Source organism: Rissa tridactyla, chromosome 2 (genome assembly GCF_028500815.1).
Source record: "Rissa tridactyla isolate bRisTri1 chromosome 2, bRisTri1.patW.cur.20221130, whole genome shotgun sequence".
Taxonomy (NCBI): domain Eukaryota; kingdom Metazoa; phylum Chordata; class Aves; order Charadriiformes; family Laridae; genus Rissa; species Rissa tridactyla.
The window spans coordinates 65779943-65805704 of NC_071467.1; the positions used below are offsets into that span (position 1 = coordinate 65779943).

Here is a 25762-nt window from a genome sequence, read left to right on the forward strand (position 1 = left end):
TCATGATCTGGATTTTGCTCTGCTTGGAAAATTGCTGCTGTGGTGGCTACCGTTTGGTGACTGCGTGTCAGCACATGTGCTGTATCTGTTTACAGGTTGTGGCTCTCACTTCGGCCACCTGTATGATGCTGTTGGGCTGGTCTTGTGCCATAAAGGTAGCCCAGCAGAACCACCACACTGCGTTATGTAGAGCTAGCAGGACAGAGCACACCCAAGGACTTCTCCTGTGTCTGGAAAGGACTGAGGGTTCAGATGGTCCATATTGCCAAAAGCTGCCGCAGTCTGTGGCTCGGGGTCCCAAAAAGACACCAGGGGGTCTGAAGTGCCTCCCAGTGGCTGTGGCATTGTGAGGGCTGCAAGGCAGAACAGAGCCTGTTTAATCTGCTGCCTTTAGTTCCTTCAAAGCCTGTGTCGAGACAGGTGAACTGGGCTACAGCTTAGGGATCAGGCTTGCTACACTGGTGCCATCATGTTGAGAACGGTTGCAGTCAAAGGCTTTTGCCACAAGAAGACTCTCTCAGCTGCGGTCTGATAACTGCATATGCTAGTGTCATAGAATCTGACCATAGAATCACAGAATGGTTTGGGTTGGAAGGGACCTTAAAGATCACCTAGTTCCAACCCCCCTGCCATGGGCAGGGACACCTCCCACTAGACCAGGCTGCTCAAAGCCCCATCCAGCCTGGCCTTGAACACTTCCAGGGATGGGGCATCCACAACTTCCCTTGGCAACCTCTTCCAGTGTCTCACCACGCTCACAGTAAAGAATTTCTTCCTAATATCTAATCTAAATCTCCCCTCTTTCAGTTTAAAACCGTTACCCCTCGTCCTATCACTACACTCCCTGTTAAAGAGTCCCTCCCGATCTCTCCTATAGGCCCCCTTTAAGTACTGGAAGGCTGCTATAATGTCTCCCTGGAGCCTTCTCTTCCTTGTTTTCTCATCAGCTTTTCACCAGAGTGCAAGAGAACTTGTTACTACCTAACTAGAGAAACACAGTGTAATGGGACTTGTTGCGGGAACATTTTAATGTGAGGTTAACCTCACCGTTTCTGTGCTATATGCATTCTCCAGCTCCCTGTCACGAGAGGGGACATCTTGGAGAAGCAGGGAATATTGGACCATAACTACAATCCTTTTGTGTTACAGCAATCTCTAACACAGCAGAGGTTTGACAAGGTTTTGCAGTTTGTGGTTGTCATGTGACAAGAGGGATAATCACTTTATTTTTAAAATGTGTTTGCTGTTTGCAAATCCTTACACAAAAGGGGTCAGACGCCGTGCTTTCCTCATTCCTTGCTCCCTTAGACCTCCACAGGCCACTTGGCCAAACATAGGCTTTCCTAGTTGCTGCCATATTGCACTGTACAAATTTTATCAATAATAGTTTAGAATGGCTAAAATTGTGTTTCCGGGTCCTTACGGAGCTGCTATGCTTTGCATAAAATTGTTTGGGAAAGAGTAAATTCTCTTCCTTTAAATTTTTATTCTTTTTCAGATTTACCTTTTTCTTTATTACTGTTCTGCTTCCTTAGTCAGTCATTCCTCTGTCCTTGCTTTCTGCTACCTTTCGGACTAGCATGCTCAGTTTATTTCTGCAACTGGTAAATCACTGCAAATCTGCCTAAGCTGGTAAAAAAAAAATTATATCTCCTGCAAAACAAAGCTGCAAATTAGATCATACTTGATTGTGAAATGGCTTTATGTTAATGAGTTTAACTGTACTTCGTGGGACAAAGTGCACCTCTTTACACAGCGTATCTGTAAGATTGGGCTGCAGTTACCAACATATACAAATATCTGGACTAAATTTAAGCAAGCATCTGGCATATCGATTACTGCTCTTTGAACAATTGATTAAATGGGTTGGATAAGTGAAATTATTTCTCTTACCTTCCGTACGTGGGTCTACAGAACGGCTTAGGGGTATAAATGAATCCTTTTCCCCGCTAGAGCAAACAGGAGATTGTCAAAAAAGCGATACCGCTCATGACTGTGCCAAGCCATCTGGCAGCGTGAAAACCACTTCGGGGCAGTATTCTACCAGTGCAGAAGAGGAAGCTAATGTGCTTGGGCAGAGGAAGGCACAGCCCACTTCTGGTTAGAAGTTTTCATTTTTCATCGAGACGGTGCTCGATAACTGGCACTAACAATCGTTAAGAAACGGTAATAGCAAAGAAGCCACAAAAGCGTGTGGGTTTGTCATTGGATTATGCGAAAAGTAGAAAAATCTCACGGGATGCTAGTCATCTTTCTGTCCCCATGGGGACTATGTGGCGTGAAAAAAAATTCTGGATAAGAAACGTGTGTGTGACTTTTTTTCCTTGGTGGCAACGCCAGTGACGGGTCCCACATAGCACCTGCAGCCCCGCTGCAGAAGAGGGCTCATGACAAACCGTGGTGCCTCATGGCAGTGACGCTGGCACGCTGCCCTGTACGTACGCTGCAGGTGGACTCTCCACTGCTTGGTGTGCTTACGCACCTTTCCCTTTTAAGGTGCGTGCACGGAAGTATTTCAAAATACATTTCAGCCTGAAGATCGTTAGTGCCAGTTTCAGTACATCACTCACTCGCAAAACCACTTGAGAACTGGGTAAATCAGATTATTTTGACATAGTGCTCTGATTTTCAGATGCATAAACAAAGAAAAAAAAAAAAAAAAAAAAACCAAACCAAAAAGAACGCACACCCAGCACTGGCTGTGCTGCACGCGTAAGCCGCGCTTCCTGAAGAGCAGCTTTGACTTACAGAGAACTCATTCAGTAGGCCATAAAAATGTTTGGTTGATTATGTGTTTTTAAAATATAAAAGCTTCTGTTCTCAAGTGGTGCGTGTTTACATGCTTCTCTTTACCTCTTAACTGGTTTGTTTAATGATTCATATTGATTGTTTAATGATTCACGGTTACTTTTTTCCTGAAATATTTTTATATTATGCTATTACATTGAACCGCAGTTTTTCTACTTATAATACATCATGTCTCCTTTTTGTAACATCCTCAGCCCAGAATGCATAAACTGATTTCCTTTTCATATTGTAGAATCAAACTTAGCCCACCCAAACTTGGAATCTCTCCTCCCTGTCACAATCAAATTATTATATTTTAGTTTCTTCTAAGATGTCTCTCTGATAAAGTCAGTTTCAAAAGCTGCGATGCTGCCGCAGATCTACACAGGTCACCTGTGTGTGGTTTCATCGGGGCAAGGGTAAGCTCTTGTGGCAAAAGCCAGCAAAATGCCTGATATATTTTTCAGGTCTTTTGGGGGGCAAACCCACCTGTCTTGATGTATTAGTCCATAACCTAAAATGGCTGCTGCAGGATGTGCTCTGGGTTTTGTTTGAAGAGTGAGTGGAATCCAAGCAAAAGCCATGTAATTAGTCGGAGGTACAAGCATCAAGAATGACTCAAAAACTTCCAGGCACCTATTTCTTTGAAAAGCGGTGGTGTTTGGGAAGGTGGAAATGCCTGAATTGTTGGGGCTTTTTTGAGAATTTAGGTATCTTAATCCTGCCCAATTCCATTAAATAACTTCAAAAACCTTTCTCAAAATCCTTTCCTCTTCTTTCCCAACTTGCAAAGCCGGCATAAGAGTGCAGCGAGTGTGTAGCTGCTGGCTGTCACTTTCTCCCATGTTTTGGCTGGCACAAATAAGGAAACAGGTATTTTGGACTCGGGAGAACTATTTGTGTAGCGAATATGCCATGTGTGCGGAGGTGGGTCTCTGCAAGATGCGTGCTGCATGTGTCCGTTCTACTTTCATCACGGCAGAGATCCAGAGCTGGAAAATGTCTGTGCCAAACGAAAAAGGGACAGGGCTTTCTGCCCCCTATTTCATGCAGCAGCGCTTGCCTGGGGAATCGCTCTGTATCCCCAGGGATACAGGGAGTATCCCTGACATCAGCTCCCTCAGGATTCCTCTTTGCATTTTTCCACGTTCCTGGCAGACCCGAACACCTGCTGGCACAATTTGAAAGGGCGGCGGAGATGCGTCAGCGACAGCCTTGCTCCTTGCCGGCCCCTGCTGCGGCCGGAGCTGCACGCCGGTGACAGGGAGGGAGGGCTGTCCCTTGCTGCGGTGACGCTGTCGGTGGGGAAGGGGAGGTGGTGCAAGGATCAGTGCCAGTCAAAGCCGGACGGAGGTCCTTATCCGAAATGGTGGAGCAGAGAAGGTCTCGTAACTGTAACGTATAATTTTGTGGGGGTGAAGTGAGATGGCTTGCCAGGTAGTCCCGCTTAAGGGACGTTGTGTGTTTAAAGGTTCATTTTAATGGGAACTGTGAGATTTCTAAAGCTCTTAATGCGGGCATAATGTCACCCCCATCGGTGTGTATAATAACTCTCTTGTTACCATAGCAATTGTAGATGACCGGTTAGATCAGAAATCTTAACAAGGTTTTACAACCTTCTTTCCATTTTATTTCAAAGCTTGTAGGTTTGGGGGAAAACCCTGGCCTTACCGAGATTTTGGAGTGCTGGGCGAACAAAATGGGTACTGTTTGCATTTAGATGATGGGAAGTGTGTCTGTCCTCCTGCTTTCCCCGCTGCTGAGCACCGTGAGGTGCAGAGCTCGTGGTCTCAGCTGCAAGAGATGCAAGTGGGGCTCAGAGCCATGGGTGTCCCCCGCATCAGGGAACAGGGAAGCCATCGGGGACCTGGTGGGGCAGGGAGGGAGCAGTTCAGGTGACTTGGGTGCCAAGGTGAATGTCTGTCCTGATTAAGGCAGCTGAGTCAAAAGGGAGAATATCGATGTGTCCTGCCAGGGAAACGTGCCTGGGATGTGTGCCGCTGGTGTGAGGGGTGCCAGCAAGGATGTCCACCTGGGCGGTCAGGAGTGCATCGTATGAGATCCAGCCCAGCTGGAAAAAAGAATGCTGTTCTGGTTTTGAAGTGGTGGGATGAGAAGAAAGTCTCCAGGCCGGTTCTAACTGTAAGGTTTATCCGTGTCACAGTGAAGTACTGAGTTTCATATTTCAAGTTTGCCTGTTTGCCAACCAACAGTGGAATAAAATTTGCTCAAACTCTCTCTCTCTTCTCTCTCTCCCCTTTTTCTGGGTTGAAGAATTAATGGACCTATGCTACTCCCACCCAGTACAAATGAGTTCAGTGGGAGCAGGAGCAGGTCCTGTGTGCGTGAATGACTCTTTTTTTTTTTTTTTTTTTTTTTCCTCCATTATTTTTCTTCCTGTCTCTTCTACAATCATTAGTAAGACCTATTTCTCTTTTATACAGCTGCAAAAAGAAGCCCTGGGCAGCAGTCTCATGAGTTCCAGGAACTGAAGCAGAGGTCCTTAAGTAAAGACGGCCATCAGGGAAGCAAGTCCAGTGACTCTGGCGAAGAAGCAGATAAAGATTTTATTTTTGTTTAGCAATCAGTACAAGTGCTTCGTAGCACAAGAGCTTTTTATAACAATCAGGGTACAGCAATCAACAGCCCTTCTAGCCAGCTGCTCTTTCACCACAGGTACATTTCCATGTGGAAAACCTGATCTTCCGATCGTGATTTACAATACACTCACTTGGCATTGATTCGGTCCTTAATTTCTGTTCTGTACAATGCAGACGTTCCTTTCCATGCCTTTGCTAAAGCCAGCAATTCTTTCGTGTATTCTACTTGAATTTCTCTGAAGCAGCTACAAAGAGTGCCCTGCGTTAGGGCATTTAGGAAGCAAAACAAATTAACTGGACGCTGTCTTACACTAATACACTGTACAGCAGGTAATGTGTTGTACTGCTGAATGTAAATGTGTCAAATCTGCACGTGACTTACCTATAAATATATTCTTGCGGTATGCAATTGCACATTGTAATTATATTAAAAGAGCACACTAATAAAATAATTTGTATAGATTATATATATTAAAATGCTTGGGTATGGTTTTTACATTCTCCCATAGGGAGCTTCTTTCTTCCTGTTCTCGTACTGTACATAAAGCTCCAACGCTTACATTTGTGTACCGTCAAAAAGCACAACAGAGAAGGATTTGGATGATGTATAATCATGGTATGCTTCCACATTCATATATTAATGTATATAGTTGATTGGAATGAGGGCAATTGAAATTTTATTAATATTGGTGTTTTCTAGAGGCCTTCCTCAGTTCTGTCTGCATATTAGCTTCCTCTCAATGTGTAATTCTACGAGAAAAAATAGTTTGGCATCTGTAAAAATATTTCAGCTTTTGGGGGAGGGGGTGCAAATTTCACAGCTACCCACTTACATTACAGGTCGAAGGGATTTTATTCATATGTATATTTGTAACAATAAAAAATGATTTTACAACTGAAATACTAATCTTTGTTTTTGTGGCGCTATTCTTGGTCCGATGATCTCTGCTCTTTGAATGATGGCTTTGTGTCAGGTAGACAAAGTGTGCAGTTAAGACAAAACCCATGTCATCTTTCTGCTTCTAGTTGAAATGCCTGCTCCTGCTGAAAGGGACGCACGCGTTTCATCTTCGTAAAATTACTGAAAGAAGATCTCTCTGCTTATCTCCTCCCTTGGGGTCTTCAGCAAAGCAGCCTTCACATGAGCGAGAAACGCCTGCTATCGAAATTCTCTATTGTGGTTCCACAGGACAGGACAAAATGGTTTTGGGAACTCTCTCCCAAGAGCAACTGCCCTGACCTTGCTGTGGCTTCTTGCCTGGGTGGAAATGCTCAGATACCTCTCTGTCAAGTGACCTTCCATCTAATCCCCGTGCACATACTCACTATCACCACTTCTCCTATTGCAGAATAAAGGGCTGCTATGTCAAGGCGGTAGCCTTTTATACCAGGACCTTTTAGAAACACTTTGTAGAGGTTTAAATCTCAAAAGTAAGGTACGAGGCAGTGGGGAAAAGAGTTCCTGAAGGCTGGGGACTCGTACCTAAGTACCATGGGGTTTGCACTGTCTTGAAATTCTGCACTCGTCTATAATCATTAAGAGACAGTTCTGCATTTTCACATTCTTGATTTATTGGGCATCAGTAAGAATAAAAGCAAAATGTCAAAGGAAAACTTGAGATGCTCGTTATTAGAAAGGAAAAATAATCCAGTCATAAGTCTGCTGCAATTTTCATTCCCATAGGACATGGAAAACACAACTGTCCAAGAAGTCTTAAGTCTACAAGAAAGGTTGCCTGATTTTTGTTGATTTTTGTGAATTTAAGACAATTAACAGCAAGGTCTCTACTATTAATTAAAAAAAATAGACTCTGACTTCCAGCTGCTGAGAATTTCTCCTATTTGTGCTTGACGTCCTTCTCACCAGTCACTTGCAGTATTTGTTCTACTGGTCCCACTGTGAGAAAGCACGGCAGTAGTGTGTGCCTGTCACCCTGGGGCCAGTAAACCAAATCTGGGGATGTCTGAAATGCTGTGGAGAAAGTTAAGTGTTTGTGCTGATAAACACAGGGAGAAGAAAAGCTGCAGTGCTCTAATAGTTGTCTGCTGGAGTATAAAGATTTCCTTAGAGAGCAATGTTTTTCTGTTATTAGTTATGGAAAGCCTTTCCAGTCTTTATTCCAGCCATCAGCGTGTTGTGGGCAGGCTGGGTGGTGGAGAAACGACTTTAGGGGTGTGCTCGTGTGAGCTCTTGGAGACCTGGGGCTTGTTTTTGTCTGCGTGTGTGGTTTTGGGTGTGGGGAGGAGCGATAATTCTCATTTCTTTACTATCTGTCTGCCTGGCGAGCCCAGCGCTGTCGGCCCCATTGCAAAGAACTCACGTTGCATCCAGAGCCCCCCCGTTGTACCTCTGCTGCTTTTAAGAAATAGTGACTTTTATTTTCAATATTTTTAGCCCATAGAGACCTTGGGTAAGTGCCGGCGTGTATCGGGGAAGTAGCAACCACCGTACCCTGGTGCCAAGCCAAGCCAGTTGGGAGGTTTGGGGGGGTCACAGCTCCGGGGGACAGGGGAAGCATTGCCTGGCCGTGGGCCCTCTGAAGCAGATGCGCGGCTGGGGGAACCCTCCTCCTTTCCCTTGTTGCCTCCCGGCTGCCTGAGCTGCCCTGCGGATGCTCAGCGGTTCGTCGGTCCCCCGTGCTCTCAGTCTGTCCCGGGCCATGCGCTGCCCTGGGAGGGTGATGGGCACAGCCCAGAAGCCATGTTCAGCTGCTTTGGTGGGACACCAATGGCAGAGATGGCTGGAGCTCCTGGGAGGCTGAACAGAGAGATCAGCTAGTGGTGCGACTGAAGAAAAGTGCTGTTACTTGTTCTCTCAGGGCATCCATAGCATCTTTGAGTACCACTGATGCTCTGCATTCCTCCCAGTCCCACACTGGGTGCTGCCTGAGCACCTCCGTGCTTTGCAGGTGGTGGGAGCCGAGGTTGGCACAGGAGGAGAGGCGGGTTGCTCCCGGGCATGCCACCAGCCCTCCTCTCGCAGCTGAGGGCATCTCTGCAACCACTGTGTGGTCTGGACACTCGGAAGGGACTCACCGGGTCCAGCTGGGGTTATGTCATAGAGTTATAGCATCGTCTAGGTTGGAAGGGACCTTTAAGATCATCGAACCATCAACCTAACACTGCCAAAACCGCCACTAAACCATGTCCTTCAGCACCACGTCTACCCGTCTTCAGAATACCTCCAGGGATGGCGATTCAACCACTTCCCTGGGCAGCCTGTGCCTATGTTTGATAACCCTTTCAGTGAAGAATTTTTTCCTAATATCCAATCTAAACTTCCCCTCATGTAACTTGAGGCTGTTTCCTGGCTTTGTCCTATCGCTTGTTACTTGGGACAAGAGACTGACACAATGGTTTAGTGCTTGGACCATGACTGGTCTCAGGCAAGACAGTGGCTGCTTGTTGCATACGCTGGTTTTGGAGGTGGCAGTGAGGGGGGGTGGCAGCACCTGAGGTGACAGCAAGGGCCTCTGAATCCCTCCATGCACACAAGCACACGCACTGTACAACTGAATTGGAGCAAAGGACCCAGCAGCCCTGGTCACCCTGTTAGAAATGCTGCCGTGGAAGGAGTCCTAGTGCCAGCATCTCTACTCAGAGCTGCACCTACTTGATCCAACCTTGGAAAAAAGGGGCGAGAAGCTCTTGGAGGATGCTGCCCAGGCTTTTTCTGCTCCTAAATTTGGTTTTCAGGTATCACTGTTGAAGAATTTCACTCATGATGTAGGTAGCAGGAGCCACCTCCCCGTCTAAGATGGGCTGGAGAAGGGCTGTGACTGCCTGCATGGACTTGGACAGCTCTACACCACGTCTGCAGGGCCCCACTTCCCACCCCCTGCTAAAGGAGGTTGAAATCAGCCTGATTGATAGATTTTGAGCATTTTAAAGTATTCCCTGGCGGGCAGTAACAACAGTAAATAGCTGCTTCCTAAGATGGGAACAGCAATCGTCTTAAATCCGCCCCCCTCCACCAGAGCCATCCAGACAGGCTGAGGTGATTTGGGAAGCGATGTGGCCCATTAGTCACAAATCTGCGCGACCCACTGCACTTAACTGGGAGCTGCCATCGGCACGAGCTCTTGCTGCCGCTGCTTATTAATCGATTAATGCAGAGACAATTTCTCTCTCCTATTGTGTAGAAAAAGGGGGGGGGGGGAAAAAAGCTACTGAGAAACATTTTCTAGGAAAATACCAGAAATACCAGAAAGCTCTGCTATCGTTTGAAATGCTGTTCGCATGTGGTCATGAGACAGCCGTGCTGCTTTCCCCATGCCCAGGGATGCGAATGCTGGGTGGGCTGTGCCCAAATCCCACCTCTCGGGATTATCTGCTGCTTGTGCTGAAGCTGGGGGAGGTTTCAGGTCGCGACACTGTCCTTCGCTTCTCCTGCAGCTGTGGCCCAGGGGATCTCTTACAAATACAGCACAGGTGAGTACCAGAGATTATCATTTCATGCCAGACTCTTGCTAATCGGGCCTGGAAAGCAGAGCGGTCTTTCCCTGTCCTAAGAAAGTCTGTAAATGGGGAGGATGAAAATAGCTATGTGAACACATGGTGATGACCTTCTCTTTCTTCCAAAAGTTGTCTGAATCTTTCCCTCCCAGAGCCTTTTCCGTAGCTCTGGGCAGGGAGCCAGTGAGCCTGTGCCTAGAGCATCGCTGCTCTGCCCATGCCCAGCCGAAACCCTCCTAATGCCTCTGGATGCCCCAACGGCATTGCCAGCAAGTCTCTCCAAGGTTACAAACTGCTCACAGCATAATTAAAATGCCTTCAGTCTGTCACATAAACATTAACTTTTGTCCTGCTAAAGGGAGAAAAGCGGTGCCTTGGGTTGACCTCCACCTCCCCATCCTGGATATGAGAGCTCATAGGAGGACCTGCCAGGCACCTTCCCAGCTTTCCTCCTCATCCCTGTGCCCATCCTCATGAAGTGCTTCATGTCTCATCCCAACATGAGCGTCTCACCAGGGCCACGGCAAGTCATTCTCCACCTGAGCCTCCGACAGCATCCGACATTTCCAACGCCATCGTGACCACAGGCAGGGCAGGAGCCCGCAGGGTGACTTCCCCAGGGGGCAGAGAGGGGTACATTCATTTCTGGTTGAGAACAACCCTCTTCATCAAACAGGTCGGGCTCCATGGCCCTCAGGCCATGACTGCGCCTCACTTCAGCAGGCACTGCCGACAGCCAGCGGCTTAAAACACTGCTCCGATCATTGCACGTGGAAATCTTCTTTTCCCTTTGTGAAACTGAGATTTCCACAGCTCTGAAGGGCAGTTTTCCAGCCTTGAGGCTTTGCTGGCAGGGTCGAGGCTTCAGTGGATTTGGCCGTGGGATTCCTGCCACCTCGTGCTCCCCTCCCATGCCCCATCCTAATCCCCTGAGACACAAAAATGGGTGGAAAACTGCCCAGAGCACTTCAGCCGAAGGCACTGGGGCTGCAGGCATGTCCTCAAGAGGGTGCCCCTCATCCTGGGACGTGGCCGGGCTGTAACAAGGGCAGAAGGGCTGTGGGGTGTTGAAGACAATTGTTCGTTCTGGAGGCAGTGGTTTGTTTCAGTCGTTTACTTTGGCTGTTTATATGTTTGGGGTTATTTTGAGAATCGCTGAAAGGCTAAACGCTCCTGGGTTGTCCTTCTGAGGCTCTGAGAGAGGAAGCTAAGCGGTGCCAGCTTCAGCAGCAAAGGATGTGGGTCCATGTGTGACACACCATTGGGATGGGAGCTCCTCAGCAGGGGGAACACACCTCCCCCCCACACCTGGGAACAGACATCTGACGTGGGTGAAAAAAATGCCAAAGTGAGGTCTCACAGTGAGCTGCGGGGCAGTGAAACAAGTCAAGGGGTATAAAAGCTGATGGCAAGTCCCTAGAAAGTGGCCTGGGGTGTGGGGGGGTAACTGTGTCCAAGCATCCCTGGGGGAACATGAGACATCCTGGAGGCTCTGGGGTCATATGCGGTGAGGGGAGAGGAAATCAGAGCTGGTGGCAAGAGGTACGCACGGCCCCGGTGCAGCGCAAGGGCAGAGACTCTGCCCCTTGTGTGAGGCTTGGAGGAAGAGAAAAGAGTGAAGGGATCAGCTTCTCTGCCTCTGCAGGCTTAAATGATATCTCTTAAAACCAAGTGACTCCATTTTCCACTGTGTTCGGGACAGATTGGTCCTTGGGATGAGGAACTTGCCTGGGTGGGAACCAGGACCACCATCTTTGCCCTGCCCTGGGCAGCCTGTGGCAAGTCCTTTTGCCCCACTGTACCTGGGGCTGCCGGCTCGCCCCCACCCCAGGACATCCCACCCCTGGTTGCTCCTGCTGCACCGCAAAGAGCCTGCAGGGGCAGGGGCTGCCGCTGCCCTGGGGGTGCAAATTCCCCCCGTGCCAAGCGCCACGGAGAAATTGCTGTGAGAGCAACGATGCTCATCTGCACCAAGAAGCTGAACAGTGAGACCCTGTATTTTCAAAAAGAGAGAGAGAAAACAGTGTGAGTGTCTCTGCAGCAGATGAAGGGGAAAATACAATTTTTTTTTAAGATTAAAGATGTCTTTGCAAGGGCTGTGCTATCGCAAAACTTAATTTCTTATGCCATATCCCGCAGCAAACTGAAGAAGAGGCTCCTGCCGATACAAGAACAGTCTCTTCCTGACATGAAATCCACCCTGCCTTTGACACCCCTACACCAGGGTCCTGGAGATTTATTAGATCATAGAATCATAGAATCACAGGGTTGGAAGGGACCTCTGGAGATCATCTAGTCCAACCCCCCTGCCAGAGCAGGGTCACCTAGAGCAGGTTGCACAGGAAGGCGTCCAGGCGGGTTTTGAACGTCTCCAGAGTTGGAGACTCCACCACCTCCCTGGGCAGCCTGTTCCAGTGCTCTGTCACCCTCAGGGTAAAGAAGTTCCTCCTCATGTTTAGGTGGAACTTCCTATGCTCAAGTTTGTGCCGGTTACCTCTTGTCCTGTCCCTGGGCACCACTGAAAAGAGCCTGGCCCCATCCTCCTGACACCCACCCTTTAAGTATTTATAAGCGTTGATAAGGTCCCCCCTCAGCCGTCTTTTTTGCAGACTGAAGAGACCCAAATCCCTCAGCCCTTCTTCATAGGAGAGGTGTTCCAGTCCCCTCATCATCTTGGTAGCCCTTTGCTGCACCCTCTCCAGCAGTCCCCTGCCCTTCTTGGCACGTGGGTTCCAAGCACCCGTGTTTGAGAAGCCTGCTGTGAAAGCAGGGATGCTGCCACAGTCCCTCCCAGCCCCGTGGCGGGGTCCTCGCTCCGATGCCACTGTGCTGATGCTGCTTTGGGAATTTGCGATGAGCTCTGCCAGCTGACCCCAGCCCCGACCCTTTCAGGGCCTGTTTTTTCTGCTTTTCCAGTAAGTTGAATTGAGGAGAAGAAAAGCTGCGTGGGAGAAGGAGCATTTAAATTAGATTGATACCGGCCAGAGAAGGCAGGAGAGGGGCCGCTAGCTTGGCAAATCCGATTTGGTTTAACTGAATGGAGGAGTAAAGTTAACTCTCTAATCTCTGCTCAGCTCCACTCTGGGGGTTCCTCCTTCCCTTCCTGCTTGCTTAGGCCCCATGGAGGCTGTACAGCCCCCACTTTATTCAGACGACTTTAAATTCTAGCGGAAGACTGAAATAATGAAAGTCATTAACTGTAACTGAGACTGCAGCCCCTGGCTGGGCAGCATTGAGCAGTGTGTGGCTGGGGGAAATGTCAGCTTTTCCTTTGGGAAATCTCTTCTTAGAACCCATCTGATGGCCTCAGTCCCAACCTCTCCTTTCCAGCAGCATCTCAGTGAGAAAGGGGTGGTTGTTCTCCCCGTAACACTCATAGGATCCCCATTTCTGGCCCAAGAGCAGGGAAGAGGACAGAGGACTTACTTATGCTTCTCAGTCTTGGGGGAGGCTGCACAAGGAAGGCTTGGAAAAACCTGGCCGTGGTGGGAATCTGTGGATGGGAACATCTGTGGGATGGTTGTCCTCATGTCACATCACATCCATCACTACCGGGACCTGAACTGTCCCCTGCACCCCACACCCTGCACCAGCTGAGCCAGAAAGGATGGAGACAGCATCCAGCCTGGCACAGGGATGTGGGATTTTCTGGGCAAAGGGAGGGAGGGAGGGAGGGAGGGGGGAGGGCATCTACACTGGAAGGTGTGGGTTGGGATCTGCCGCTAATAAGCAGCTTGCGCCCATCTGGGCGTGGGGTTGGAAAAAAGAAAAGTCTATTTCTTTTCTGCAGCAGACAGCTTTATCTCGGACTTGATTTCCACACAAATGGTAGGGGGATTCACTGACTCTGTTATTTCCACTTTGTTTCCCTTTCAGTTTGTCTTTCATCTGCTTTCCCAGCATTTTCGCTTTGCTGGGATGCTCACAGACCCCTTGCCGGGCGGCAGCGCGTTGTCCCCACCCTCCGCAGCCCCAGCTGCGCGCAGCCGCGGGTCTGGCACCCTCGCCTCCCACCACGCTGGGGCAAATCAGGTGCTGGGGAAAAAGGGGTCGCACCAAGGACGCGGTTTTGGTCTTCCTGCAGGACCCAAACTACCTGCAAAGCACACGCTCAGCACGGGAGGAAACGCTGGTGGGTGCCAGCGGTGGCTTCCTCGGTGTCTCCAGTCAGTGCGAAGCTGAGGGTAGCTGAAGCCATTCGATAAGGGAAGTTATTTCCATTTATAAATCCATGTCTGCATCTATTGGAATTTTTTTTTTTTTTTTGGTTCCCTATTCTGGCTGCAGAAACCCAAATGTGTGGTATCAACACTTCAAGTCCGGCCCAAAGAATGAGGCATTTGTCAGCTGCCCCTTTTTCTGTTTCCAAATCAACAATCTGCACTTTAATGCATGTTTACCCGTTTACAGTTGCTTGATTAAGCCTTTCTACAAAGCTAGCCCAGCCTGGGGTTTGGCCATGTGCTCCTTACTCCGCTCCTTACTTAGGAAAAATTGCCATTTTTTAGTTTGTTATCAGTATCAGATAAATAATACAGCGTTGCTGGTCTCCCCCAGCTGGAGGAATCCCCGACCCACAGCGGCGCCATGTAATGGCCATGCAAAAGCTTCCAGGATCAAGGCACCTACTGAAGCACCATCATTTAAGAGCCAAATGTCACCGGAGTCAGGGTGTATCCAAGGTATTTTCTCCTCTTGCAGACGAGAATGTCTCTACGGGACTCCTCAAGGCAGGATTTTGGGAAGGGTGAGGGGCACTGTGGAAGAGAAAGGCCTGTCGGGGAGCCTGGGAAGGTGCAGAAGCCTGGTTGGAAACTCCCGGAGCGGGAGAGCGAGGGCTGGTACCCACCAACACGAGACTGCCTGAGCTGAAAGCAGGGAAGAGTTACCAGGAATAAGCTGTTCGTTTCCACCTCCTAGTGAGTCTTACTTCTCTATGCCCCAAATTTTTGGTTGCATTTTTTAAGGAGCCTTGCAGATCACAGAGGAAACAAGTTTTCCAGAAAAATAGCTATTTTTATACTTTTTCAAAGCTATTTTGCACACACAGATTCACATGGGAAGAAAAAAAAAGGGATATTTTTTATTCTTTGATGCCTAATTGCCGTAATCTGAAAATAAACCAATAAAAGAAACATCTGAACTAATGATTTGCCATCACAAAGCCTTAATGGAAAAAATCATCCTGTCAAGTATTATTACATTAAAGCCATTTCTGAACTTAGGGAGAAAATTATGGGACAATGGTGTGGTTTTCAAAATATGTATCTTTAAAAATCCATAATGCTCTGAAGCAAAATAATTCGATTTCCTTTTTTTTTTTTTTTCCCCTTCATTTTCAGCTTTTCAAAACACGGATTTGAGGTCTCCTGCCTTGAGTGTTACTGCACACTGCAAAAACGCAGCCAAAGGAGAAGTCCTTAATCAAAAGCATTCCCTACTTTTTAAAATACTGCCCACCTTCAATTCTTATTTATTCCTTTAAGGAAATAAGCCGAGGCAGAGCGGTTGCTGGGTTTGGTACGTGAGCTGCACACACAGCGCTGTCTTCAGTTTGGTGCTTTAACACTAATGGCAATAGATCCACGGTTCAATACGCTCCTCAAATTTACGGTACCCTGCAGAAAGCCCTGCCGAACCAGTAAAACTTGCTTTCAGCTGGTTTGTTGATTTTTTTCGTTTGTTTGTTTTGTTGTCTTTGGGGTTTTTTTCTTTTCATTAATGCTTTACCTAAAGCAACTGGAGAAGCCAAACCCCATTTTAGCCATGCAGCGGGGCGGTCATGTCCTCACCGGAGGCTGTGGTTTCTCTCAGCTTACCTGGTTCCCGTCACTTTGAGCTAAATTTTTGCAATTCCATCCCTAAGACCCCTAAATCCATTTTGTGGGATACAGGGGGATGGCCCCTACATCTATAGGATATGGTGGTGGAGGGTTTTTTTGGGGAGGAGCAAAGGCGTCGCTGGTGCAAGCAGCAGAGGAGGTCATCATCTCTGCTCCTTTTTTTCCCACTTTGCAAGCATGCTCTGCTGCTGTGTGAAAGCAAAGCCTCTCTCTGCTGGGGCAGACAGCCAGCACTGAGGGCGCGTGAGGACGGGGATGCTTGTCCTCAGCACGAGAAGGACATGGACCTGTTGGAGCGGGTCCAGAGGAGGGCCACAAAGATGACCAAAGGGCTGGAGCACCTCTCCTGTGAGGACAAGCTGAGAAAGTTGGGGTTGTTCAGCCTGGGGAAAAGAAGGCTCCAGGGAGACCTTATAGCAGCCTTCCAGTACCTGAAGGGGGCCTACAAGAAAGCTGCATGTAGTGATAGGACAAGGGATAATGGCTTCAAACTGGAAGAAGGTAGATTTAGATTAGATATTAGGAAGAAATTCTTTACTCTGAGGGTGGTGAGACACTGGAAGAGGTTGCCCAGGGAAGTTGTGGATGCCCCATCCCTGGAAGTGTTCAAGGCCAGGCTGGATGGGGCTTTGAGCAGCCTGGTCTAGTGGGAGGTGTCCCTGCCCAGGGCAGGGGGTTGGAACTAGATGGTCTTTGAGGTCCCTTCCAACCTAAACCATTCTATGATTCTATGCTCAGATGGATGGAAATGTATCTTCCACACCCTCATGCACAGGTAATGATGAGTTTTTGTTAGAGCCCATTAAGCTTCAAGGCCCTTTTTTATCTACAACCTGGTTTCACAGAGGTTGTGTGAGATCCTGAATTAATATTGGCAGTTTAAATGAGGTGATGCTTCTTGCCTGCTCTTCCTCCTGTGAGGGCATGGGGGAGAACCAGCTGTGACAACCTCTTCTCAATGCCCTGAGTTTTGCACCAGTTCCCATAAAACCTCCTTGTCGTGGTCCGTGTCGAATGGCAGGGCACTTCGCTTGCAAGTATTTCAAAACATGGGTAGTATTTCCTCTTAAGTTACCTTTGTTAAGAACATTTTTAGTAAGAAACTAGTTGTCATGATCATACTACCAAGCACCCTTGCTGGTATCAGCCATGGTCATGCTTTCCAAAGCCAGGTTACAAGCCTTGCTAGAAACTGATGGGCAGCTCTTTCTTAAAAACCTGTCTGGAGCAGATGGGCTCTGGATCCTGGGAAGTGAGATGGGGCCAAAAAGTGTCCTTCATGCCCCACCATACCATGGGGAAGCGCCAGGTGACCTCATCCCAAGCAGTAGCTTAGGCAGCTCCCAGGGGGCACACACTGCTGGCGAGCTGTGGTAGAAAGCACTGGGGAGAAGAGTCTGCAGGAGAAGTTCCATGGGGAAGCCGTCACCCTGGGGCTAGAAATGCCTCTTGGCAGTGAGGCAAGAACGGGTCAAAGAGAAACCTGTGGAGTGGCTGGTGATGCCAGCAAGAGACTTGTGCAGATGTCCACTAAAAATTTAGATTTCCACGTGTATCATTAGCTACTGGCCATATGGCCTTCTGCTGTGCTGGGGATCCCCGTCTGAGCACGCTCATGAAACCTGGGGGCTGCTTGTAGCCACGCCATCGTGTTAGTATCTTAATCATTTTTCTGGAGTCCAAAGGTGACCGACCCCAGGCTGCCGGCCACCAACCCCTGTACCGAGGCACTGGCACGCTGCTGCTTAAAGGCTTCAGCTCTGCAGCATCTCCTTTTCCTTTGCACTTTGGAAAAGCTGGACATCACTGTTGTGATCTCTCTGAAATAATGTAATTTGCCAACCTGATATTTCCTGAGTAAAATGCAGCTTTTAGTTCTTCAGGTGTTGGGTTTTTGTTGGTTTTGGTTTTTTTTTTTCCCTCAGATCAAATGGGACCCTGCTCAGGGCAAACATTAAATGCTTTTAAAAAGCCTTTTCTGCTCTGCTTCTGAGAGCTGCTCTAAAGCTATCAGTATTTGCATTATATGTATATATATGTAATCAGAAGCAACATGGAAAAAACTATCTGTAAGGGATTTCAAAGGAGATAATGGAGTTGCTAGAAATGAATCTGGGAGCACACACAAAGACACAGAGCCCAAGGCACAGGTACTTGAAATCACTGCAGGTAAATCTACAGGTGACATACAAATCACATGTTGTCCCAGGCAGGACCATCATGAATATAAATATCAGCCTTTCTCTATCTATCAGCACTGAGACCTCTAACCCCAAGGTTTCTTCTTTTGATTAGTATTACAGGAGGAAGAGGGTGTAAATCTCCATCCATTCCCTGCGAGGGAAACCCTCCAGTCAGCTGGGAGGGGTGAGGAGGTGAGAGAACCCCGCGTGCTCCTGCTTCGCTTTCATAAACCGAGGAGGAGGGTTACAAGTTTTAGCAAACTTGGGTTTTTTCCCTTATTTTTTCCCCTAACACCACTTCTTCTCTGAAGTCTCACGTTTCCCCCAAGCACTTCTGCCTTCGTCCAGGGATTTTTGAAACTTTAAAGATGTTCATAAGTAGCGCCCGGCTCTTTGGAAGTGGTGGCTTCGTGGTCAGGTGTTTCCACCTGCGAATCCCCAGATCCCTCCTGCCAAACCCTGTGCCCAAGCAAGCCCTGATTGAGACGCGGACCTTGCTCCATGGCCACCCCACGCACCCTTCATGGGTGGGATGCGTGCAGCCAGGCGTCTCCGGACGCGCGGCAGCAGCGCCGGCAGGGGGGGCGCGGTGCGGGCGGGAGGGACCCCGCGGGGCCGTGCCCACGATGGGGGGGGTGCCTTTCCCCCCCTCCCCGCGCCCCCCCGCGGGGCCGCCCCCGGGGCGGGGCCGCCGCCCTCAAAGCCCGGGCCGCCGTGGGGCGGCGGGCAGAGCCTGCGCGGGAGTTGCGCGGGGAGTTGCGCGGGGGCTGCGTGGGGCCGGCGCCGGCGGGCAGCACCATGGAGAGCGGCGCCCCGGGGCGCCTGGACGCCGCCGCCTTCCTCGGCGCCTGGCGGCGCTTCGACGCCGACGGCAAGTGGGGACAGACGCGGGGGGGACGGGGGACACGCGTGGGGGGACCCGCGCGGGGGTGTCTGCTGGGTGCGCCCCTGGGGGTGGTGCCGCTTATGGGGTGCCCACGCGGGTAGGTGGGAGGTGGGGTGGACGGGTGACCGTCCCGGTGGGTGCCATGCAAGGGGTTGTCCGCGTGGGTGGGTGCCACGTCGCGGGAAGGATGAACGTCGGGGTGCTGTGCCCGTCTGGGTGCACATGGTGGTGGGTGCAGAGTGGGGTGCCCTGGCTGTTGCACATGTGGACGGGTGTCTGCACAAGCGGGTGCCCGCCAACACCTTCATCCCCATGGGATCCTGCAGGTGTTTCAGAAACCCCCCTCTTCCTCCTCATCACGCCCTAATACCAGCTCTGAAAATCTTCCTTTTCACCCCAAAGTTTTTCCCTTTTCGTCACCTCCCCGTTCCTTCTACTCTTCCCTCTTGTGGTCCCAGTTTGTGGTGTTTTTTCCGGAAAAGTTTTCTGTTAGGGAAACTTCTAAGGGAGATCCGTAATGCTGTGCCCAGCACCCACACAGATGTGAACTGATCAAATTGAGTGGGACACCCCCGGAGTGGGCAGGCTGGGCCCCCAGCTGAAACCCTCACCACGCAGCCCTGGGGTCCCTGCACACAGCCCATGATGTGGTTCCCAGAGCTCAGGCAGCACCACCTGACCATTAACATATTTCACTTTTGTTTAGACAATGGTTACATAGAAGGGAAGGAGCTTGACAATTTTTTCCATCATCTCCTGGAGAAACTGGGACCAGAAGTAAGTTCTGCGCTGCGTTGATCGTGCGTCAAGTCCGAGCAAAAAGGTCGTTACGCTGAGAGAGGATTTTTATTTCTTGTTCTCTGATCGCAAGCTCCCTTAGCAATCCCTGAGGTAAAGACCTTTTCTCTTGGCAACAAGGTGACATTGAAGCAGGTATGACAACAAATGTAGTCACCTGAGAAGTTTCATCAGTTGTTTTCAGTCCAACAGCTGCTGTCACGGTGAGACGGCAGCTGGCACCAGCTGAAGGGGCTGGTTGGGAGCATGGAGAGAAAGTCATTTACTGCTGTTGAACAGAAACAAATGAAAAAGCACGGGCACACTGTCCGTCAGGGAGAGGGGGAGGCCAACAGTGATGATTTATTTAAGGGACTGCTGATTAGTTTTGTTAATACGGTAGGTTTCTTTCTGAGGTCAATTTTTAACCAATATACTGTCATGAATTTTAAATGGTGCTTAGGAGGAAGATGTACATCTATATTGCTGGAGACAGTTAGAAGCCAACCAGGAGTCAATTATGTTGCTCATAAGGTCAAGATCTGTCTCTCAAGTGTTTCTGGGTTTCTCCCCTGGTTTTCTTTCATATTTTTGACAGCATTTCCCCTCCCTCACTCTCTGCATCTCAGTTCTACCAGAAGTTGCATGACAATTTACAGGGGCTGGTTTCCTCAGCTCCAGGTCATAAGTTGCCTTTGACTGTCACCGCCAGTGAAGGGAAATCCTGCCACTCTGCTCAGCTGCTCAGAGGTACATAAGGAATGTATTCTGATAACGGGCTTAATATTTTCACTGCACAGCATATGGTCAACTAGGAAGAGAAAAGGAGTAGCATCTTCCAAATGGAAGGAGAGGGAGTGCCAAAACCAGAGATGAAACAATTCCTTTAAGGAAAAAGTAATTAATGAAAAGGCAGTAGCTAACAAAAGGCATACATTCATGAATATAAAGTGTAAAATCAGAATTATACTTACAAGCCTATTAGGATTATTGGATCTTTGGGGAAACAATAATAATAATAATTAAAAAAAAGATGCTGTGAATGTTTTTTCAGGAAAGTTTTTATTTAATTTGCAAGTAAATTTGGATTGAAATGGCTGTTTCTGCAGAAATGTCTTTCTAGAGCATGGATGGTTAGATGAACAGGTAGGCACAGAAAAATACTTTAAAGCAAACCGAAAAAAAATCAACAGTAAGTGCTAAGAATCATTAGGGACACAGAAAAACTGATTTGAAGAGAAATTGAAAAGCTCATAATTGTTTACCCAGGAATAAAAGGTGAAACTGGGAGCTGCTAGTCTTGGGGTATTGAAACACCAGAGGAAAGCACGCTCAAATGAACCCAGTGGCAGCAAAAGTGAGAGGTTGAAGGAGAGGCTTAAAACCAGGCTGCAGAGCTCAAGGCTGCAGCGGGTTGCTGGAGCAAGAGACCTCCGAGTGGGGGTCTCTAGAGTGAGCTGTAGCTGGTGATAAATCCAAGGTTTGGCCAGGGATCTCAGACTGCAAGCAGCTTCCTGATGAGGGGAGCTCAAGAGGAAACTTCCAGCCCCACTCGAGCCCGTAGCTGCTCTTGCACATCCCTCACGTGAGATTTTGGAGCCAGCATCACACCAGCTGGGTTGCAAACCTCGTGCGTTACTGCAGCTTTGTGGCCTTGCTGATAATCAGTGTGAACTCCACTGTGCTGTGTTAGGTACCAGCACGCAGAACATGCAAATTGAGGGCGTTCTAGCAATGAACTGTTCTGCTTCGAGAAATCAAGGACAGTTTCACTGACTGCCAAAAGCCACTGCTCAGATGACTCTAGCTTAAACCAGCACCCTCATCTAGTTTGCATCTCCTTTGCTTCTGCTGTCTAGGTTTTGCCATTAAAAGAAAAAGCTGAACCAACTCCCTCTCTCCCTATTAAACAGAAGAAATAGGCTAATTCTGGAAGGCAGTGCTCACTAACTGCCAGGCTGCTCAAACAGGCTCTCAAGCATTTCTGGTTTTCTCCCCTGTTTTTCTTGCGTATTTTTGGCAGTATTTCCCCTTAAGCGGTATTACCATGAGTGATGAGATGGGGCGTATTGCCTTATTCCCCTTTGCCAGCAGTCTGGTTTCGTTTCTCAGGGTTGTGTAGGGACCAAACGGTCTCCTTCCCATCTAGCGGGCAGCAGGCAGAGCCGCCTGCCTCGGTGGCAGAAAACCCACGGGGAGCTTTGTCCTGGGAGACTGAGAGCAGTCCCCTGCCCCGCTCGCCTAGGCATGGGGGTCACCTGTAGCGCTGGATGAAACAAAGGTCTCCACTACCTTTGTGCAATGAGTTTGTCTAACAACATTGAGCCATTTTTCTCATTTTCATGTGGTTTATAGTGTACAGGCTTGTGGTTGTAGCAAGAGGGTAAACCTTTGCACTGGCTTTCATCATCCTACAGAAAAAAAAAGTGGCCTTTGTGATACAAGGAGAGAGCTGGGATTGAGCATCTCTGTGTTTTAGTGCTTGTTTTGACCTTTACTTCTTCTTTAGGCTCTTAACATTTCAGTTTCCTTGCACAGTGAAAGGGGGAGACAGTAATATGTACTGGCATAAGTTCCAGATGTGTCACAAGGATTAATTAGTGACTGTGTCTGAAGTGCTATGCAAGTGATAAGTAATGTTATCAGCACTGGAAGTTGTCTCTGCTTGAATAGCGAATGGCTTCATAATTATATTTTTTCACCCTGCACTCTCTAAGCTGTTATTTTTCTTAATGACCACTGTAGTCCTTCAGCTCTGTTTTTCTTCCCAGCTACCCCGCAGCATCCCCAGCTGACACTAAATGCCAGGGGATGGGAGCAGCTGGGAAAACAATGCAAAAAGGAGCCCATTGGGAAGCTGAGAGAGCTCTCCCTGATGGCTCTGAGGGAGGAGGGAAACTTGAAATACCATCCAGGAAGGGAGGCTAATTCATCATCTTTTATTGAACCATCAAGAATTTTTTGGGGGGGAAGGGAAAACTTTGCAACAAGGGTAGCCTACAATAAACCGACCCAAATCCCAAATGCTTCCTTCTGTCTCTCGTCCTTCAGCAATGGGCAGTTGCTGGAGGCATTTAGACAGTGCCCCTAATAACATGGGCAGGCAGTTGGACTGGATGATCGTTGTAGGTCCCTTCCAACTGCAATATTCTATTCTATTCTATTCTATTCTATTCTATTCTATTCTATTCTATTCTATTCTATTCTCTTCCTAAGAAAATGCCTTCAGTTTCCAGGTGTGTGTTACATATCCATAAAGCTTCAGTGAAAGTTTATATAAATTCTCCATGGAGAGATGATGGAGGGGCTTCTGTGCTTTGGTTTGTCTGGGAGATATGAGGCAGAATGGAGGATAATTGAGCCACACACCAGCGCAGGTTTGTGAACTGCTGGCATTATCCACCTGCTGCTGTTGTTACTCCTATGACTTCTCTCTAACCATTTGAGCCTCCAGCCTCCTGCTGCTGCTGCGAGCTGCCTGTGCTCACTTCTACTCACTCATAAACCTCTGTCTTCTACATTATGGACAGCTTTCCACGCGTTTTCTAAAAGTTTTTACACTGAGGTGAAAACGTAGTGAAAAGGACAGTTTATTTCAGCACTGAAAAAGTAATGCTATTGGAACAGGAGCACAGCCCCTGCCTTTCTCTCTTATATTGCTGTACATCTTTATTTCTGTATAGAGATCATTTAGGATCTTCCTTGCTTGCACTTTCTATAGTTTTAATGCAGGTCTATGTATATTCTCATAATAATTAAGCAAGAAGAGTTTTATGGATGAATGGCTATACATTTTGGGTTTGGATTACTGAAAGTTTCCATAAAACTTCCTGTGTCTGGACAGATAGAGAGTGAAATGCATGTTGCCATTATGGTTGTAGGGCTTTCACAGAAAGTTATTTCACTTTGCTTAAATTATACTAAAATTAGACAGAAGACTTTTGGATAAAAGTCAGTTGCCCTCACCTAATTCTAAGTGTGTAAAAGACTACACGTAAAACTTTTTGAAGTGTAAATTTGATCAGGCAAGACAGGTATTAGCCCTGTTATAATCCCCCTGCCCCGAAACCACCTGGACAGTTATGACTGGAAGGGACTGAAGTTAATCTTCAGGAGCTCACCCTCAACAGCCATAAAGGATTTGTCTTTGCTTTTTACTTACAAGGAAGCTGAGAAGCCTCCAGCTACTCTTGCACTTCATTCTTGCCTTGCACAGTGTGTCGTCTATCTAAATTATGCGTTTAACTTAGTGTAGTCAGGAATACAGCAACTGGTCATTCAAACAAAGTTTAACAGACAAAATATCAGCCAGCCTCAAAGCCATTCAAAACAGACTTCCTCTATGTTTTACCACCCCAAGAGACCCAGGATCATAGACCAGGTCTCTGGTGACCAGCAGGTCAAGAGCAAGAAGATCCCTAGCACAAAGCATTCGTGTTGCATCCTCCTCCAGACTAATTCAGAAATCTAAACCCTGAGTCAATCCTGATTATTTCTTTACTGTGAGGGTGGTGAGGCACTGGAACAGGTTGCCCAGAGAAGCTGTGGATGCCCCATCCCTGGAAGCGTTCAAGGCCAGGCTGGATGGGGCTTTGAGCAGCCTGGTCTAGCGGGAGGTGTCCCTGCCCATGGCAGGGGGTTGGAACTAAATGGTTTTTAAGGTCCCTTCCAACCCAAACCATTCTATGATTCTGACTATTGCCAAATACAGTTATTTCATTAGGTGTGGCTTATGTAAGCCTTGATTAGCCTGAGCAGTTCCTAGTCCTGTTCCTGCACATTAAGGCAGGGCACAGCAAGTGCCTGGAAGTAGAGAGGTTGGTGCTGGTCTCTTCTCACAGGTAATTAGCGATAGAACAAGAGGGAATGGGTTGAAGCTGCAGCAGGGTAGGTTTAGGCTGGACATTAGGAAAAAATTCTTCACAGAAAGAGTGGTCAGACACTGGAATAGGCTGCCCAGGGAGGTGGTGGAGTCACCATCCCTGGATGTGTTTAAGACTCATTTAGATGTGGTGTTAAGGGATATGGTGTGAGGGAGAACTTTGCAGAGCAGAGTTGATGGTTGAACTCGATGATCCCAACGGTCTTTTCCAACCTAAATGATTCTATGATTCTATGATTCTATCTCTAAATGCAAATTCAACATGCCTATGGGAAAAAACCAGACACGATGTGTTTTCATTGCCCAAAGGCATGTTAAAAACCTTTCAGCCTAGCCGAAAGGGCAGAACAAAGAACCTGTGCAAAGCCTAACCACAAAGCCATGATGACCCAGGGAAGACTGGAATAGCCTTTGTTGGATGCTGATGTCTTCTACGTGAAAAAATATTTCCCACATATGTGCTGATGAGAGCTAAAAAACGAACCAAAAGACAACACGGGATGACAGGATAAGTGCTCATCTATTGTAGCATGCAGGATTACAGTAAATCCTAACCAAAATACAGGGCCAAATTCTCAAGTGATAGCACCGCAGCTAAAGTAAGCAAGATTGGCCCAAACGAGAAGCTGTCCCGGGAGCTGCAGGGTGAAATCCCACACTAATGCAGGCAGTCCAATGTACAGCTGCAGGGATGAAATGAAGTCATTCGTGTGATTCATTTTTTTAGTGCTACGAGATTTAAAGAAGAAATGTTTGGCAAAAAAAAAGTTCTTCTTGTAATGTCAACGTGTACGTTCCTGATGTCTCATATGGTCTTTGCTGGCCTCCTGTCTGTACTGTGTGGCTTTTGGAATGGTAATTGTTGTTGAGCTTGCTTTTCTACTAGCCTTCTTGGCAGATCTAATTTATTTTCATATATCTTGTAGGAACTTGATATCTCTGGGACCCTTTGCCCTTCTATCAAATGTAGCTGAACTGTTGTTAGGAGAAATATGCGCTCAAGCCAGCATTTTCAGATCAGCCTCACTTTTTTTCAAGGCTACAATAGTCATTTACATTTAGCTTCTTCTTTCTCTTTATACCCTTGCTTCTAAAAATCATGTCAAGACTGTCTTGATCGGCAGGAATTAAATGAGACATCCCCTTTCATCAAGTAGGAAAGGCTCCACAGTGCTCCATACATTCGCTTGTTACCCCCCAAAACAAATGACTCATAGGGGTGTTTTCACCAAGGCAAGCTGCTGCCATGCACACGGATCTCTTAAGGAGCAAAAATTTAATTAGACAGCACGAGGCAAAGAGTATAACAATATAAAAGGAATGGGTTAACAAAAAAGACAGATTACAGC

General features: G+C 48.0%; 2 protein-coding genes across 3 annotated transcripts in view; both read left to right on the plus strand.

The window, feature by feature from the left end:
- The window catches only part of CARMIL1 (capping protein regulator and myosin 1 linker 1), a 198818-nt gene extending 192524 nt beyond the window's left edge, over positions 1-6294 (plus strand). Inside the window, exons 37-38 of one of the 2 annotated variants that reach the window (XM_054190029.1) lie at positions 1954-2100; positions 5232-6294. In XM_054190029.1, the coding sequence (XP_054046004.1) occupies positions 1954-2100; positions 5232-5368 (284 nt within the window). In that variant the 3' untranslated portion in view covers positions 5369-6294. The remainder of the gene's footprint in view (positions 1-1953; positions 2101-5231) is intronic. The other variant, XM_054190030.1, reaches the window with a different exon arrangement.
- A 12372-nt stretch (positions 6295-18666) lies between these two features.
- The window catches only part of SCGN (secretagogin, EF-hand calcium binding protein), a 28668-nt gene continuing 21572 nt past the window's right edge, over positions 18667-25762 (plus strand). The window contains exons 1-2 of the mRNA XM_054192315.1: positions 18667-18739; positions 19461-19531. Of these exons, the coding sequence (XP_054048290.1) occupies positions 18667-18739; positions 19461-19531 (144 nt within the window). The remainder of the gene's footprint in view (positions 18740-19460; positions 19532-25762) is intronic.